We start from the raw sequence: 18,369 nt of genomic DNA on the forward strand, positions 1-18,369 counted from the left end.
AGCTGCCCCACTATACCTGAAATCAATCTACACTCCACTTTTTAGGGTGGATGTTTCCTTTAAAGATTTTTACCTGCAAACTGGTGCGTGCTCTCTGCCGCTGCGGTCGAGGAGATGACAGATTGACGTCATCGGGACTGACGCAGAGCGAGCCGTGGTAGCGGAGAGGCACAGCAGCAGCAGCAGCAGCATCATCCCAGCTAACAAACAGTACCTCACCTATCTCCCACCACCAGCGAGGTGTTTTCTCACTGAGCATCCTCCAAAAATAACGGTAGGGACACCAGCGAGAGCACCGGCTAAATGGTGTTATTATGAACACTAAAAAGCGGTTTAGACCTGGCCCTTGATAGTGTTTACGCCGTGGTAGTCGCAGTAATTCCACTTCGTTGTGGTTTGGTTGTCATTGTGAGGTTAGCAAAGCTAGCTGGGTTAGCTATGTATTGAATGCAACCGAACAGGTGCTCAGTTTCATCACTAGCTCCACAGTGTACATTGCAAAATTGCTATACGCGGGCACTGCTTTGCTATTTGCTGTGAAGCAACTGCACTCGGTAGATGTCATGCCCTAAAGTGATAACTGATTGTGATTTATTATGCAGCAAGAACCATACCGTAGATGCGATTTCCCATTGAGGAAGTGAGGGTAGTTGACAGTTAGCTGCACCTACTCATCTTCCTGGCTTGTTATGTGACATACTGCTATGTTATTTGACATAACTGTAGCCAAGCTTTTGTCAGTTGTCATACACTAACATTATTTGCTTTGCTTCCACATGCTGAAGTGTTTACTCTCACAAATAACATTAAAGCACCAGTTTAGGAAACGTTCATGAACAATCTTCAATTACAAAGAAACATACAACTGCATAACTTGTCATGCATTAGGAGTTCATTGTTTAAACATGAAGTGTACACTTTAGTAAATGTACGTGTTGAATACTGTTTATGCCATTTTTAGTTTAACCATAACCCTCTTTTCACCTGTCCACAATCAAAGACACAGGTAAAAGGTTTGCGCATTCTGAGAGACAATTTTACTATTAACATGTCAACCACACAAGAGTGGGTGGTAAGAATAAAAGTCTCTATCTTCACATATGTAACTGTATATTGCGATATATTGATATATATTGTAATTACTGAATTGCAGCATTACCCACAGAGGTGTAATACACTCAGAGATATTACATGGGTAGCTACCTGGATATAAACAGTATGGCAAAATCTCACAGTTTACGTTGTCCCACAGTATATATTGTTATATTGCTCAACCCAACAGGCAATATACAAACTTTATTATAGGTTTTTACAAGTTATCTGTCTTCAACTAAGAAAGGTAACATATACCTGCAACAATCACCTTTATCATACACTGTCATGTCTCGTTTAGGGTTTTGCCAACTGACAACAGTTCATTGCATGGGGCCATTCACAGGAAACTTTGGCAACAGGGTGTAAAATGTTCAGTTACCTTATTCCCACGATCCATTGCAGTTCCATTCTCTTCCATTCTCCCTGCTTATCATACTGTGTGGGCTCCCCATTTCGCCCGTCCCTTCTATTTTGTGTTTCCAACCCTTGTTCCCTGCTACCCTGTTCTCTGTTCTGCTTTCCCTCCCCTCCTCTCATGGTCCACCCTGTTTTCTCCCACTGCCACAGAGATAAAAGATAAGATGGCCACCTCCTCCTCCACTCTGGAAGAAGACGAGAGTTTGAAGGGCTGTGAAATTTTTGTGCAGAAGCACAACATCCAGCAGATCCTCAAAGAGTGCATTGTGAACCTCTGCATCGCTAAGCCTGAGCGTCCTATGAAGTTCCTGCGGGAGCATTTTGAAAAACTGGAGAAGGTTGGTGATAACAAAGTTCTGTGTTTATATGAGTTAGGACTCTATGTCTGTGTCTCTTTTTATAATGTGGGGTTCTGTGTAGCCTGATTTTTTTATGTGGTGAGCTTGAAGTTGTTAGTTGCCATGCACTTTTTAACCTGAGTATATGTGGCAAATGTTCATTGCAGTGTGTGCCAAGTAGTGATTTCTTGTCAGATTTCTCAGATTTTAATATTTTCTCACCATACAGTTTATGTGAGTGGAAGAGTCTTTAAATAATACGAGTTAGACAATGTTAATATTGGCTCATTTATTAGGTGGAATGCTCTTTTAATATTGTGGATACTTGTGTGTGTGAAAATACAAATTTAATCGAGTGCGCTGGTATTTCACATGTACCAATTTATTTGATACATTTTATCTGCTCAACTGATGTTTGTGACACCATCACATATGAGCAGACAAAGAACATCCCAGCCAGCCACTAACAAAAAACAGACTGTGCTCAAACTGTTATAACAGAGCTTTCATTTTTCATCCTATAATGGGAGAATCCATTAGGGAATGTGAGAGGAGCACCCATAAAAGGGCAGTGTCCTGTTTGCAGGCTGAGGGAAGAGACTGTTTGTATCTGCCTGTCTCTCTATCTGCCTGTCTGTCTGTCTTTCTGTAAGAAGAGAGACAAAAGACAAGACATTCATTAAAACTAACAGCTACAAAGGGGAGAGTAGGCTTTCGTGAACAGAGGGAAAAGAAATATCATAACTAGAAAACAGGTTAAAACAGGGGCAACCTCTGTAGCACATTCCCCGTGGCCCAGAAACAACATGACTGCTCAGCCTGTAAATGTGTGTGTATGTGTCTCTTTTCAGCGACTGTGTTGACTCCAGCGTGCACCTTCATATAGTGGCAAGATGTTTTCGTGTGTTTAGGAGGCACACTATACTGTCGGTTTTAAGAAATGCACTGACCAAGATTGTCAGTTTTTTTCTGCCTTCTATGAAGTATCATAGGGTTTACAGTTTTTATTAGTTACACCTAGCTAAAACTATATGCAATAAATTCGACCTTCATTAAGGTTATAATGTTCAATCTGTGGATTGACGGTGATTCAACTTCACGGTGCTGTTGAATTGCGTTAAAAAGACAGGTGTTTCTATTATTTTGTCCACCCCATTAATTGTTTTATTTATAACAGAAACACTGTCTGTATAATGCAAAACAGTTCAACAGCACCTCAAACTATATCCTCCAATATGATCATACAGTCGAATCAGCATCACTTTTAGACAGTTTCAATGAAATCTGAAGTTTATGACCTTCATGAAGAGAGGATTCATTGCAGGACTGTTGTATAAGACTGCATGATTTTTAGGTGTACCTAATAAACAGACAACTGAGTTTACAGATAAATTGTTATTGTGCCTAAAATGCAAGTTATCCTTAAAACAGGCTGTCTCAGGATTGAGCCTAAAAGGATGTTCTTTTCTGATGCTTGGCTTTGATCAAGCAGAGATGCAGATGGATAGTTCGCTCATGAGTGGATCACAAGATTTGTTTGGTTGAACAATGGGCTCTAGTCTTAGACTACCGTTACAAATAGATCATAAAGGTGTATGAGGTGGCGCTGTAGGCTGTTGATGTTGGCCCTAAGATAATTTAAGCCTTGGAAAGAAGTCTCCAACAAGAAAAGTGATTGTGAAGAAACATCAGATATAGGGCGACTCAAGCTCACCATCCCGATGCCTTGAGGAGGGTCTCCATCCTTGCTGCAGTGTTTTGTGTGTGTGTGTGTACGTGTGGTAGCATGTGAGAGTCATCTGATTTGATCAGTTTTTAGAGTGACAAATTTTCCGCAACTTTTGTTTTTCTCAGAAATCAAAGGTTTCATTATGTTATTACTTTACCTACATGTTCAAGTGAATTACATTTATTCATTTGTTTATTCAGTAACCTGTCATTTATTTATCCAGGAAGACCAATCATGTTTATTTACAACAATTTGCACCTGCAATATATCAAGCCAAGGTTTCAGGAGAGAATGCACCAGAAGTTTTAAGGTCAAGATCAGAGTGTTCTTTTTTTTCTTGTGTGTCCTGCACTTGATTACGTGTATGCAACTCAGTGATCTCACAGAGCTCTGTGGTCAAGGAGACCGTGTTGAATTAAGCACAGCATTGATGGTGGAGCTACTGCTGTTAGTTTGGACTGTAATGCTGCATAGTCAGAGAGGCAGCATGAATACTAATGGATGTGATAGCGCTCGGCAGAAGCAATACAGTAGCAAGTTGTGAGGGATTCATGCTGTAAAATGACATACACTGCACACCTTCCCTGTGTGTATCCCATTTTGATAATAAATGAGCCTCAAAGATTTTCTTTTGTGATCAACACCTTCTTGTTAAGAAATTGTGTTGTTTGAAAAATAGGGTTAAATATTTCATGAATGTGCTCATGTTCTGGTACAGTGATGTAATGTGCTTACATCCTTATAGAGAACAGGGTATGAAAAATCAATTTATATCCGAGGACTTATTACGTTGTCAATATAGCTAGCACAGATAAATAGAGTATCGTACACACGCTCTGGTGTCCAAAGGCACCTGTTCAATCTTTATAAGTGGCTGGGGAAGGATAAATACATTGTTATTGGTGAAAAATAATCTTGCATGTGACATTCTTCACTCTCTGCAATGCATAGCCATCACACCCTTTGCAATAAGTTGATTTATGTAAGCTGTTGTGCTCAGTCTTGTTGCTTATGCTGCAACAGCTACATTACAAGTATCACAGTATCATCACTGCTGCTTCTTACATATAGCATTTAATCAGACCCATTTCCTCATGTGCATCCACCTGTAGAGTCTTATTATAGTGGATTGGTGGAGGTGGAAATGTTTTTGTTGTTTTTGTCACTCCTCAATCATCTGCTGCAGCAAACATCAACGATTGCCATTATAAAAAATAATTTAACTAACAGTTCCACATAACATGTCTGTTTACATGACTGGAAATATTATTTTGATTATCTAGAGGAAATGGGTTTGCTTCAAGACAAAGTGCACCAATATCAAGAGGACACATATATCGAGGACACCTCCTATACAAGTAATGTTTTCACTGTATCAACTTTGAATATTTTAGGAATTGTTCTACCACTTGATTCATGCCATTTTAGGCTCCCATCTTGCACTTACACTATAAATGTGTGTTTACACATGCACATAATGGCACTATAATAATATGTTCTTATTGCTACTTGTGCTCCTGTCTATGGGTCAAAGTTCTGGATTACAACAGAAACTTTTAAGGCATTCATGTTGTTGCATGGTGTTCAGTGAAATCACTTGGTGTATATTTACTTGGAATAAAAAGCTCCAGGCTTTCAGTCCTTTTAGGCCCACAGTTGCCCAACACTATTCTAGTCGAGCCGTCCAAATCTGTTCTTGTGTTGTGAGGTCAGTCATTTGTAAAATTGAAACAGGCCATTTATGTTTTTGTGGTGTCCCAGTTATTTAAGGAGCTTATTGTGCTCCTTTCCCCCTGCACAGGGTAACTTTGAGGACAGTATTTGGTTCAACAAGCTATGTCCATTTAATCTGGATTTAGGACTGCAGACTAAAGATCTTATTTTCTGAATTTCCTATTGTTGGTCTCAAGCTTTATCAGTGTTCTACTGCTCAAAGTATTCATCTTAATGTCTTAAAATATTTTTTTTTCTCAGATCAAAATACATAAGTTGATTTTTAAATGCAGAACAACATCCAATTTCAAGAATTCAAATAGAACAGGTCGTCAGATCTTGTCCCTGACTCTGGCAGTCTTTCAGAGGAGGCATCTTTTGCTCTCAAAACAAAGAGAAGAAAAAAATGCACCTTTGTCATCACATTTCTCCTGTACTTCACCCTCCATGTTTGTGTGTGTGTTTCTCTGTCGTCTCTCACAGCCATTTTCGTCAGCACTCGTCGCCCACTAGAGGCAGTAACCAAGGCAACAGTAGAGGATTGTTAGACTGTAGTCTATCCTGTGTTCAGTCAGCCCCTTTATTCACAAAGTTTATTCCTTCTGTCCTTTCATATGTTCAGCTTTTTCTGTGTGCCAGTTAGATCACCAGGGTAGTCTTTCTAACCTCATTTCATATCTGCACAGGATCCATTTCATACAGCTCTCACAATCTTATCTGGAAAATCTCTTTTCTCTGTCTCAGTTCCTCCATCGTCTGCATTCACAGTTCTTTGATATCTTTTTTTTTTCTGTCTTCCTTCCTTTTCTTTCTTTCTTTCTTTCTTGTGTCTCTCGCCTACACACACACACACACACACACACACACACACACACACACACACACACACACACACACATACACACAGACACAAGCACAAGCTCACTAAATCATCAGTCTGACTAGTTTGTTTTTAACTTTTGTTTTGATATAATAATATGTCTCTGGTCCCCAGCCGGTGTTGTGAATGGGAAAATAACAGGCGTCTCGCTCCCTTTCATCCTGCCTATTTATGCATGGTAATGACGCCTTTGATCTCTACAACAGTAGCTTCAGATGGGTGTTCTCATCTCTGTATCTCTATCAGCTCAGCTCAGTGTGTAATTGCTGAGAAGTGAACCTTCATTTTCGGCATACTACACTGTAAAAAGGCATCATTCATGTGACACCTTAGCCTTAGTTTTTAAAGTATTCCAACATAGCTATCTTTCAAAAGATGTTCTCTATTTTTTAATATGTATTATTCAATTTAAATTGGCTGCATAGATGGATGTTTACCTTACAGTGGAATATCTGTAATTAGGCAGTAAGTTTCTTGTTAATACAAAAGCTTATTGTAGGAGATTATAGCAAATGGATGGCTTTGAAACAGTGGTTAGAATGAATTTCTAATACACAGTGCTCATTGTTGCAGTCCTTTTTTACCACAATCATGTGCGTAATAAGTGAACATTCCTGCAGAAGGCTATTTTAGATGGTAAAATGAATGTGGCACTAATCCAGAAATGGTGACTGGATCTTATCAGTCTGTATCATCACAGATCTGCTAAAAAGTGCCAGCACTGAATGTGTGAGTGTGGATATGTCACTCAGTTTATCAAGTGGGCAGCTGCCACCGCAGATGTTTTATTGAATTAGGCACATTGCGTGTTCACAAGGCTCAAGGCCTTGCCTGGCCACATTTATGAAAATTTTGACTTGAATTTTGACATCCTGCTTCCTTTTGTAGCACTGTGTTACTATAGCAAATCTATCACGTATTACATTTATATCCCCACCCCTCTCCTCTTTCTATTACTTTCTGTGAGAACATATTTGATTACATAAGAGTTTTCACTTCAGCTATTTAGAAAGTCAACACTGATATGCCACCTGCACTGGGAACCAAATGTTCAGCGCATGACAGCCATCACTCCTCAACTCCATCTGTATGTGTTTGGTGCTTGGACATGAGTCTAAGCGCCACATTTGAGTGAGTAATGCTGCGGCACTCTTCTGTGATCTCAAATTGAAACTCATTGCAATGTGCTGTCCCTCATTAATTTCCGCTGACAGTTTTAGCATCTTATAGTTCATTCCTCCCTGTTTTGTTTTAAATGAACCCTCAAGGACTGTTCCTCGTCTGCCATAGAACAGCTGTGGAAAGTTTTCAATAGTAGCCACTTTCTGCAAAAGGTTGAAAATACTGAAAACTTTTGATAGTTCAGTCTGTGGTAAATTATTTAGAGGAATCTGAACATTGCTGTTGAGTTGTTTGAATATAACTTTTCACTGTTTTGAGCATCACAAACACAATTCCACTCACTTCCACTGTATTGTCGGGGGAGATTTTTCAGTAGCAAAGAACAAAAGAACTAAATCGATCTGCATGGCTAGATACCACTCGTGCTTAGGTGGGAAAGTTTGTCTTTTTATGATTTGGCTGAACTGACCCTTAAATATTACCATTCACATTAACAGTGTGTATATCTGTATGTGTATGTGTATATATGTTTGTTGTTGTGATTGTGTTTGATTAGCAGAATGCTGCCTGTGTTCTTTAAGCTCACAGGACTGTCATAAGTTTGTGTCTCATGCTTGATGCCTGTTTTTTTTTTGCAACTTCTACCTTATCCCTCATCTTTTCATTGCTCTCGTTTTTCCTCAGGTGTCATATCCATGCAGATTTTCATCCACTTTTGCTTCCCTTCATCTGTCTTTCTATCTAATACCTTGCTCTTATAGTGCATACTTTTACAGTTACAGTTACTTTTATAGTTACATACTTTTCTAATCTCCCATTTCTTTCCCTCTCTTCTCTACATTCATCTCACACATATCATTTGTTGACTGTCCCACTTAGACTTGCTTGATCTCTCCATGTTTCTATGGAACTGAAGAAAATACATCTCCATTTGAACATCCATTCAATGTTTTATGTGTGCGTTTAGGATACATTAAATAAGATTTAATCCTGTAGTTTTAGCAACATTTTATACATTTATGAACTCTCAAGTATGTATGTATAAACGGTAAACCTTTAGATAATCAGAAAAAAGCTCTACTCTCTACTATCGACTCTTCTAAACAGCAGAATTACCTACAGTTTAGGATTTATATCTGATCATGTAACAGAGAAAAGTGCTTTTAAATGGAATTATTTGTTATTTTCTGAACTCCAGTAACCTTACTCTCTCCTCCTGTTTTATTGTTTTAAAGTCTAACATAATAACATCAGGGAAGATTGAGGATACAGAAGTGGTGATGTTTGTTTGTCTACATCTCTATGTAGGCCAGTGTTGTAGTGATTGTGTATTGTGCACAGCTCATCATAAAGCATGTCGAGTAAAACAAATGTAAGCTCTGGTGCATCAACTCTGTTTGTGAAAGATCCCATCATGTTGTATTATGGGAGAGTTCCTCGCTCTCTTTTTGTTTCTCTATCAGTCAATCAACCACTGTCTCCCCCTCCCATGTAAGATGAGAAGCCTTTCTTGGCCGCCAGCCATTCAGCTGTCACCAGGACCTATCATAACAAATCCGCCAGTCCCTTCAAAGGCCTGTGATTGACAATTTGTCGGGAGGGTTTGGTTGTTTGTTGAGTCTGCTGAGAGCATTTTGAGGAGAATTAGGTGTAGCTTTGATTATCTTCTGCTTTCCCTTTTGTTTCTTTTACATGGTCCCTGTCTTCCTCTTGCTCTACCCTGAGACCATCGATCTCTATTTGTATGCCAGTGTTGTGTATGTAATAAATTAAGTTCAGAAATTTCAGCTGAGTTCAGAATTACAAACAGTATGTTCTTTCAGAGTTTCGCATCACAAGCGTAATTAGTATCTCCAGCCTCTGTTTGTTCACTCATCACCACTATGCTGCGAGCATGGTATTCTGTCAAAATCAGCCTGGGGTGCAGTGACCCAGGCCTAAACCTCCTCCTCCCTTGCCCACCCTGGGCCCCTACAGGTAATTTGGACCCCCAGCCGCTGTCTCCACGGTGGTCCTTCTTTGTCCTCTTTCATCTGCCCGTTGTATCCTTCCACCTTCCTCTACTTGTGTGAGAAAAGAAAGATATGTACAGAAACTACACAGGATTTAAGCAAAAGATGTTTGCCTGGGCAGTTAACGGTGGAGTAGGCAATTCTAATTCATAGACTGTCGAATTCAGTGAATATCTCCTCACGGTCCACTTGTCTGTTTTGTGTGTATGTGCTGAAAAAAAATATGGTGTTCCTACACAGCTCTGGCTCTGTAAATGTGAAATAAACAAAGTGAATATGACCGACAATTCCAGTCAACACAGAACAAGGGAAAGAAGTAGAAGAGAGGGCTGGGCCTGGGCTGCACCCTTAATGACAGGCACACACAGTGGGCCGTGGAAACTGACTGACAGGGCCAGTAAAAACTTTGTTTGTTATCCCAGAAACTGTATTCTCATTTACGTGTGTTTACTACAGGCCTGATGCGGATGGGGCAATAAAGTTGTTCCTTACAAGTAGTTTAACTTATGTGTATTTTAGGGTAAGATTTAGCTTAAGGTTGGAGTAAATGCTGGTTATGGGTTAAATGTTAGCCTGTAGGTTTGAGGGTTTAGATTAAAGAATTAATATAGCCAGCAGAGAGGCGCTACTTGGATAGCAAGCTAAATTTATGTGTGTTGCAACCGTAAAGAGAGTGAACATCATCGAACTTTCTGTCCATTGTGGTGCTGTAATGATGTGGAACAGAGTGATGAGTAGACTGTTAGCTCTGCTGGTGGATCTGCTCTCCATGCTTCATTACCTGTGTGTGTGTGTGTGAGTGTGTGTGTGTGTGTGTTTGTGGCAACTTGTTGGTTTTGGTTCACTCACATGCTTTCAGCCCTGGCAGTGGAGAGTGAAATTGTCTTCGTCACCGGGCTGGGACTACCTAAGGTAACCACTTGCGGTTGTTTGCTTTTCTCTATCTAATATCTTGAATTAACTTGATGGAAGAATGGATATTTTGATGTATTTGCGCTGCAAGCCCACTGATCCTCCTGATGAGTTGAATACTTTTGCGCTGACCGTGATGTGTGGTTGGGCTGATTAACTCTGGTTTGTTAGAGCTATTAGGATGAGAGGTAGTCATAACTTTTGTTCATATCTGATTGGCGTAAATTGGTTCAGGGAATGAACAACACAGGAGAGGCCCATTCTAATATGACTCATCATCCATAAATGAGTTGAAATTGGAACTGATAATGGTTTAATAATGGTTACTTTACACAGAGCAAGGTTGGATGGGATTGGATGAGTGTCATCTTTTGTCTCTGTCTTCATTCTTTGGGTTAATCCCTGACCTACAGTCACTGTGTCTCTAATGGAAAGGCCACTTTTTACAAAGCTTCTGTGTCCTGCTTACGCCTGTGTCCTCTGTCTCCCCTCCTATCACTGCTCTGCTGTCTTTTCTCTCTGGCACCTAGCCGCTGATGATGACGCAGGGAGAGCAGAGGAGAGGAGGGAGAGAGAAAGAGGAGGACACACAGCAATAGCACTTATTCTAGAGTCGAGGATATATTAGTAAATAAATAAAATTTGTTGGCAGGATATTAAAGGTGTGCCAGAGGTGTTCTTTTGCAGTTGGAAAGATATTTTATAATATTTGAAATAGAAATTGCACTTCCACAGATTGCGATATGATGGCAAAAAAGTAAAATAGTTGCAAAAAATTGAATGAAATTAGGTTTTGCTTAGCTACTGTACATAATCCTGGAAATAATAAATTGCACTAAAGTGCTGGTGAATACACGTTGCAGCTGTTCTCAGCTCACCTTAGACTAATGAAGGCTCCTCTGTAGATACTTTTACACTTACGATTAAAAGTGTTTTTGTGTCCCTGTGTTTAAGCTCTGGGGACACAACAGTATGAAGACTTGTTGGAGCCAGACACAAAGTCTTCACTTCATGGCTGACTCTCTGACTTCAGAGGAAAGCACTGGGTGGGGCTGGAGATGAGTAAGGACCGAGAAAGACACTGCATGTTACAGTACAGTGTCGGGCACAAACAGGGAATTTATGTGACGATGATGTATCCCTATAGGATTGTTTGGAGCCATTTGCTGGTTGAAAACGCACAGGCATGCCATTTGGTCACAACAGAACTCTGTATTGAAGGGTGTGACGTTCTCCCTTCTGTGAACTGAATCACTATAGATGTGTTAGTGAGAGAGAAGGAGAGAGAGAGAGAGAGGGAGAGAGGGACAATCTGTCAACAGACGTCAGAAGTGGTGTGTGCGTGAATGTAGGAGCGTGAGCTTCCTGCTCAGACTCTCCACCAACTATTCAGGATGCTCACAGTACCCAGTTGTCATAGTGACAGGGGGGAAGCGAGAGGAGCCCGCTCATTGCGCCACCTGATTGTGAGTGTGTGTGCGTGAGAGAGGGAGAGAGAGAGAGGGAGCGAGAGAGGGAGAGTGAGGCTGGAAAGCAGAGACAGAGTTGCGCAGGAGAGATGGAGAGACAGGCTTTTTGCTGTGATCAGTGTTTTCATCAGTAGTCTTGTTCTTTAGCTGCTGTGTCGTGGGGATTGCAGACATTTTTCCACTCGCACTCTCTCACTCTCTCACTCTCTCATTCACTGATTTGGATTCTCTGTTTACTTGCACACATACACTCAAACCTGAGTGTGCGCACACACACACACACACACGCAGACGGCAGTCGCTGTACTACTATGGCAAGATGCTGCTGTGGTGTGGCATGTGTGTCAGATGTGTATGAGGTTGGGATCCATGTGTGTTGATTCCCATGCACACTCTGACACACTCACACTTTGACTTGATGCCTGGTGCCTCTGACAGGCTGAGGGACACACAGCAGGCCTGACCAGGGGCCCTCCATGCCATGGTAAATACTACTAAATACTAACCTGTATGATCGCATAAAGGCAGGAGTGTGCAAGTTTTTTTGCAAGGTAAAGATGCTTGGTACCACCTAGTTTGACTGATCGTTAGTGACTGTTCTAGATAACAGCATGTGAACAGTGTTTGCTAGATTGTGAGTCCGACTTGTAGTTTGTCTGGAGTGAGGAGAGAGATGTGTTCATATATTTTATAGTTTATATATAACTGTGTTTGAAGTGCTTGAAAGAAAGGGAAGTGAGTGTTTCCTTTTGCTTTACTGACACTGTCTTCAGAGGATGTGGTGTGTTACCTGATTGCAGACCTTGCCACCTTGATTAAGCTCGATCTGTGAGTTCACCTCTTCCCCTGCAGTCTGCTTGTGCATGTGTTTGTGAGACAGCGTGTGAGCGTGCGTTGATGCTGCTCTCTGGCTCTGCCTCCCCTCTTCTCCTCCTCCTGGCTGTGTTCCCTCAGGCAGTGACTCTGCGTAAGCAAGATGTGTGTGTGTGTGTGTGTGTGTGTGTGTGTGTGTGTGTGTGTGTCTGTGTTGCCCTGGAGTATGTTTGCTTACATCTCCGAGTGTGTGTGTGTGTGTGTGTGTGTGTGTGTGTGTGTGTGTGTGTGTGTGTGTGTGTGTGTGAAATCTGCATTATCACAGGGCACAGCATCACTGTAACCTTAGGATGTAATGTGCATCAGAGAGACAAAGTCAGGCAGAAGAGGGAGTGAATTCAAGAGACTGTGACAAAAACATCATGAGATGGAAGGACTGAGTGAAAGTGCAAGCTGACTGCTGCCTTCCAGATGACTAACTGGCTGATGTTTGTGATCATCACAGCATTACTGTATCACTGTTTCCATTCCCATTACATTACTCTTTTACATTGTGCATTATGCAGATAGTTGAGGAAGAATGTGCAAATAAGTGCTGGGTTGTGAGGTCTGGATTTGACTGCTCTGTTTATCTCATTTTTCAGGTGATATGACAGTCTCCTCACTGTCACCTACTCTCTCCACCTCTCTCCCTGGTTCTCCATGTTTCTGTGGTCTTTCTGATTGCGTTGTCACAGGTTGTCTCTTTCTTCTTCTCTGTCTCTTTCTGTCCCTCCCTGAAGCGGCAGCAATTTCTGCTCTCTGCTCAAGGCATTCAGTAATCACTATGCTCCCAGCTGCTCCAGGTCTCCCTTTTTCTTTCTCCTTTCTCCAGGTTTGCAATTTTTGCTTTTGAGAGAGAAGTTGCCTCAGTACATTTAATAGAAAATACTGGTACTTGTATTATACCAGGCCCTCCTAAATTCAAGTTTTATGAGGTCAGTGGAATGGTGACTTAATGGTGACGTAAAACAAGATATGTCTTCTTAAAAAGCTCACTTTTGTCTGTATTTGCTGTTGGTGGCATGCATGTGTCTCATTGTGAACAAGCGATTTCCTTAATTGATTGGTGTCCTTGTTAATGATCAATCGTTGTTCAAGTGTTAAAAGCTCATAGAATACAACTACTTAAATCATAGATTAATGAAACAAAAAAATTTTTATTCGTACATTTACATAATCTTAAATGACACTAAAAAGACTGAACAAAGGCTTCAACTAATGATAATTTTCGTTCTCTCAATGTTAAACGTTAAAGCCCAAGGTGACGTTTAAAGATTGATTGTTTTGTTTGACCAACAGTCGAAAAAGATATTCAGTTTATTATCGTAGAAAAGCCAGAAATCCATTCACTTGGGAAGATGGAACCAGATAATATTTTGTCATTTTTGCATGAAAAATACCTTCCTTGATGAATAATTATCCAAATTGCCAAAATAGTTTTCTTGTTTTCTGATTAGTCGATCCACTAGGCAATAGGCTTTTCTCGAGGACATGAAGCCTGACCAATATTTGTATGAATGTAACGTCTGCAGCGGTCCGATCTTCTGACAAACTCAAGTTTCTGGTTTTCACTACGTGATGTGTGCGTGTCTATCTGGTAGGGAAACAATTGTCTGTTGACTGTGTCTCCTTGTTGAAATTCATTAATAATCAATGAAGTAATAACATTTCTAGAACAAATGGAGGAGAATACAGTAAATTTTGTTTAGTGATTGGACCAAGAAAATCTGTACTATGTGCTCTTTTTCTGTTTATTTCTGTCTGTGGGATGTTTCTGTACTGCAGTGTCAGAGCACCACTTGTAGTTACACTTTCCTGTCTTGAGTTTTGTCTCTGAGACACCTTTGTTTATTTCTGACTGCACAGTAGCAATGCAGTGAACCAGCAAATAGAAGAAAGGCTCGAAATATACTGAAATGTTGCTAAAAAATGTGTTTACATATGGTCACTGCACCAATATCTGTGGTGGTGAACAACACTGCTGTCAACTCAATACCTAATGTGCTATTAGACACACTAATTCACTCAAATAAAGGAATAAACACGCAGTGCAAGCAAGAGGACACAGATACAGCTATTGTTAGATCTACACATGTACTTTGCGGTGGATACCAGTTACCTTTGCACAACCTGTTATCCCATTGCCCTTGCCTCAACAACCCTACAGTGGTTTTATTGTGTACTTATGCTAATGTTTTAATCAATTTGCAATCAATAATTCATCACCTGCAGAGCGTTCTGCAGTTGAAACAACCGCCAGCCGGAGGCATCCTGTCTCCCCTTTGATGTCTTTATTCCTTGTTGGTCATTATCTGAGAGGAGGAGAGTACCTGGTTAAGCCTTCTTCTCTCTGCATATTCCATTTTTGATAGCTTCCACTTCATACTACAGCAGGCAGATGTCCTGACAGCGTGCACTCAGGACTAGAACGTGTCCACTGTGCTCTCTCTGAGGTTTATTCTCTTCTGTTATCTGACCTGGTTAGGGATCCACATGATGCTTGGTGTTAGACAGGGTGTTTGAAGAGGTTTGTCAGCCCTTCTTCATGTGATTGTTTGTGTGGTTGAAGAATAAGACATGCTCTCAGATGATTTTGTTTGTCTTGCCTGAAGCTACCATAGTAGTTGTATCTGTTGCCCTAAAATACGCCTTTTTTTACACATTGAAATAATTTCTCTAAGACGGACGCTGTTTTTATAGATGTTCTATCTGTTTTATTTTTCTCTCCCTCACTGTCTCGCCCTCTCCAAGCTTGTCCCTCTACCAATCTTGTCTCTTCTCTTGTTTTTACAGGAAGAATGCAAGCAAATCATGGCACGTCAGAAATCTAACAGCCAGTCAGATTCACATGATGATGAGGTTTCTCCCCCACCACCCAACCCGGTTGTCAAGGCCCGGCGCCGCAGGGGAGGGGTCAGCGCTGAGGTCTACACTGAAGAGGACGCTGTCAGCTACGTACGCAAGGTCAGTCTCGGAAGATGGATGCATAAGCAAACATCCGTGCACAGATACACACAGACGCACATATCCAGTACATGCACACGCTTAAGTATGCAAACTCATCAACATGTTTGCACACAGATACAGGCATAATGCATATTACACAGATGAATTCATATGTTGCTGTAACACCGCTGTTTATTATGTAAGCTGTGTAATTTTATGACAGCAGTCAATGAACAGACTTTGACACCCCAGTGAATTTATTTCAAGCAAAATACACAGTTTATGAGTCAGCAGCTGAACTGATGTTCAGGACAGATGCTGAGATTTGACTGTGTTAGACTAATTTTTGCATATAATTGTCATCTTCATCATGAGCAGAGCAACTGTTTTCTTTTAAGCCTGTTTTACTTGCAGCTGATAACCCACATTTTAGTGTACTATCAGTATGTCTACATGCACAACTTAAACCAGGTTTTAGGCTGCAATTAACAATTATTTTCATAATTGATCTGTCAAATATTTTCTTCTTCTTCTTCTTCTTCTTCTTCTTCTTCTTCTTCTTCTCCTTCTTCTTCTTTCACTGTTAATGAAAGCTCAAGGCAATGTCCCAAAAATGTAAAAAATGTGGGAAGCAGCAAGTTTATATTTAAGAAGCTGGAGCCATCAAATGCATTTTTTTCTATAAAAAATGACCTTAACAATTAATCCATTATCAAAGTATTTGGTAGATTTCTGTCATTTATCTAATTGATTAATAAACTAATTTTTGCAGCTATAACTGTGAATAATAAGAAATACAAAGAAAATCTTTGAATAAGGGGAATTCTACCTGGAAAAACTAGGTCTCTCTAATCCCCTACCCTGAATTCAGAAAGTTCCTCTCTTGTCATATGCAGTTTAATAAATCAGAAATCAGAATTGATGAAAGCTGTGCATATACACACACTGACACAAAATCTGAAAGTAGACTTTTTGGTTTTATTTATGCTTGGATTTACTTTGCATCCCTGGTTTGTGAGACAGCTTGACATATATTATGGTTGAGAGATTAAGGGGAAGAGAAGCTAGAATCATTTCTTTTATAAAGAGACCACGTTTTTTCATTGTGGACTGCAAGACTGTTGGAGTTATCAGTCATCTTGAAAGCTGCCCTGTCCATTCCATACTTTATTGGAGCTATAGGAAAAGATGCTCTTTAGCCAGAAACTATAACTCACCTTTCCACATACACACACACTCATACGAACACACACACCCTAGTTGCTATATCATTACCGTGCTCATTCACTTGTAATTAACTTGACTCGCCATTAATTGCTGGGTAATGACATAACGGCATGAACCCTCATCACCACACTGTAATCACACGGCCACTGAAGCATGTAGTGTGTGTGTGTGTATGTGTCAGGTGTGTGCACACACCCGTGTGCATTTGTGTTTATGGGTCTGAGATCTCTACCAGACGCTGCAGTCATGTGTCGTGGCAACAAGCCGCCCCCCTATCCCCAGCCTCATTTTCCTCGCTGTCCCTTGCTATCTCACGGACTGATACATACACAGACATCCCCAAACCACACGCAACAACTCACACATGCAACCACTCACACAACCACGTCAGCAGCATGTGAAAAAAGGAATTAATTCACATGCTTGTCCAACACAATAGCCCATCACAGAAAAGTGAATTAAAATTGAATTAGAATGAGAGGATTTCTTCTGGCCATTGAGGTAACACACACACAAACGCACATACACTTGCACATACTGTATACTTAGAGCCTATTTGCTGACATCTTCCTACATCATCACTTCCATTAATGACTCCACTGTGAAAATCAACAGCTGGTTTAAATGAACACAATCAATTAGCTAACCCCGTTCATCTGTTTAAAAAAAGCTTTGCCGCAAAGTGTTATTAGTCTTAACAAATTGTGAGGCCTGTCAGTCAGGCCTCATTAACTGAATGAATTCCAGAGCTGGCATCAGATTGATGGGAACTAGTGTGGACAACGTCATGACAAGGTGGGAACAAAATGGACATCAAGTCAGATATTTCCTCTGACTTTAAAGGGCTTTTGTCACATTAAATATTGAACTTATGGATTTTTATGCATATGTCACAACTAACATCATACTGTATATAATGCTGTTGAAGAAAAATAATATTTATATTGCAGATGGAGGCAAATAAGCTTGTCGCTACCCTGACTTTTTCTTATTTCACTATTGAAAACACATGTACTTTGCCCGCTGAATTTGATTTACTTCCTCTCATAACTTCTTGTAGTTGTTAAATCATTAGCAATCCATTTTTTCCCCTGTGGCTTTATGCCATCCTTTTTTTCCAGTTGGCTAGAGGCTAAAGATATCTTAACATTACGATGACAGGTTTGAAACTCTGAAAAATAATTTTGAGTGATTCAAACATTGGTTGCAAGCTGGTAACAAGCTGAGTGCCCTGACATTTAATGGTCCCCTGGGTGACAGTACTGGAGCTGGATCTTGTGGAGGATGATTAGGACGCTGACCTATAATCTTAATCTGAAAATTACTTCTACCACTGAGCCCCACTGGGTGTCTGTGCCCTCCTCCAACTCAGTTTCTAGGCCAGACCAGCCTCTTTCTCTTTCTGTCCACTAGTCCTTAGTAGTGCACAGAGATAAAAAATGTGGTACTTTTTATTTTACATCTGATGTGGTTGTGTGTGTATTTGTGTACAAGTTGTGCAGAGTGCTGCATGGTTGTCCTCATGTGGAGACATCTGTTGGTTTAACGTAATTACAGCCTACCCCCTCCTCTCCACCGCCACCAGAGACAAAACACATGCACACATTCAGTATATGCACACACACATACACACTCCTGTCTTTGTCTCAGTTAT

General features: G+C 40.5%; 1 protein-coding gene across 1 annotated transcript in view; it reads left to right on the top strand.

Annotated features, from left to right (window-relative positions):
- The first annotated feature begins 151 nt into the window (after positions 1 to 151).
- The window catches only part of prkar1b (protein kinase, cAMP-dependent, regulatory, type I, beta), a 63,783-nt gene continuing 45,565 nt past the window's right edge, over positions 152 to 18,369 (top strand). The window contains exons 1-3 of the mRNA XM_023423312.2: positions 152 to 274; positions 1,663 to 1,850; positions 15,336 to 15,506. Of these exons, the coding sequence (XP_023279080.1) occupies positions 1,677 to 1,850; positions 15,336 to 15,506 (345 nt within the window). The 5' untranslated portion in view covers positions 152 to 274; positions 1,663 to 1,676. The remainder of the gene's footprint in view (positions 275 to 1,662; positions 1,851 to 15,335; positions 15,507 to 18,369) is intronic.

The sequence above is a fragment of the Seriola lalandi genome, unplaced genomic scaffold (assembly GCF_002814215.2).
Source record: "Seriola lalandi dorsalis isolate HSWRI2012SDOR001 ecotype SW California unplaced genomic scaffold, Sedor1 jcf7180002054690, whole genome shotgun sequence".
NCBI classification, from domain to species: Eukaryota; Metazoa; Chordata; class Actinopteri; order Carangiformes; family Carangidae; genus Seriola; species Seriola lalandi.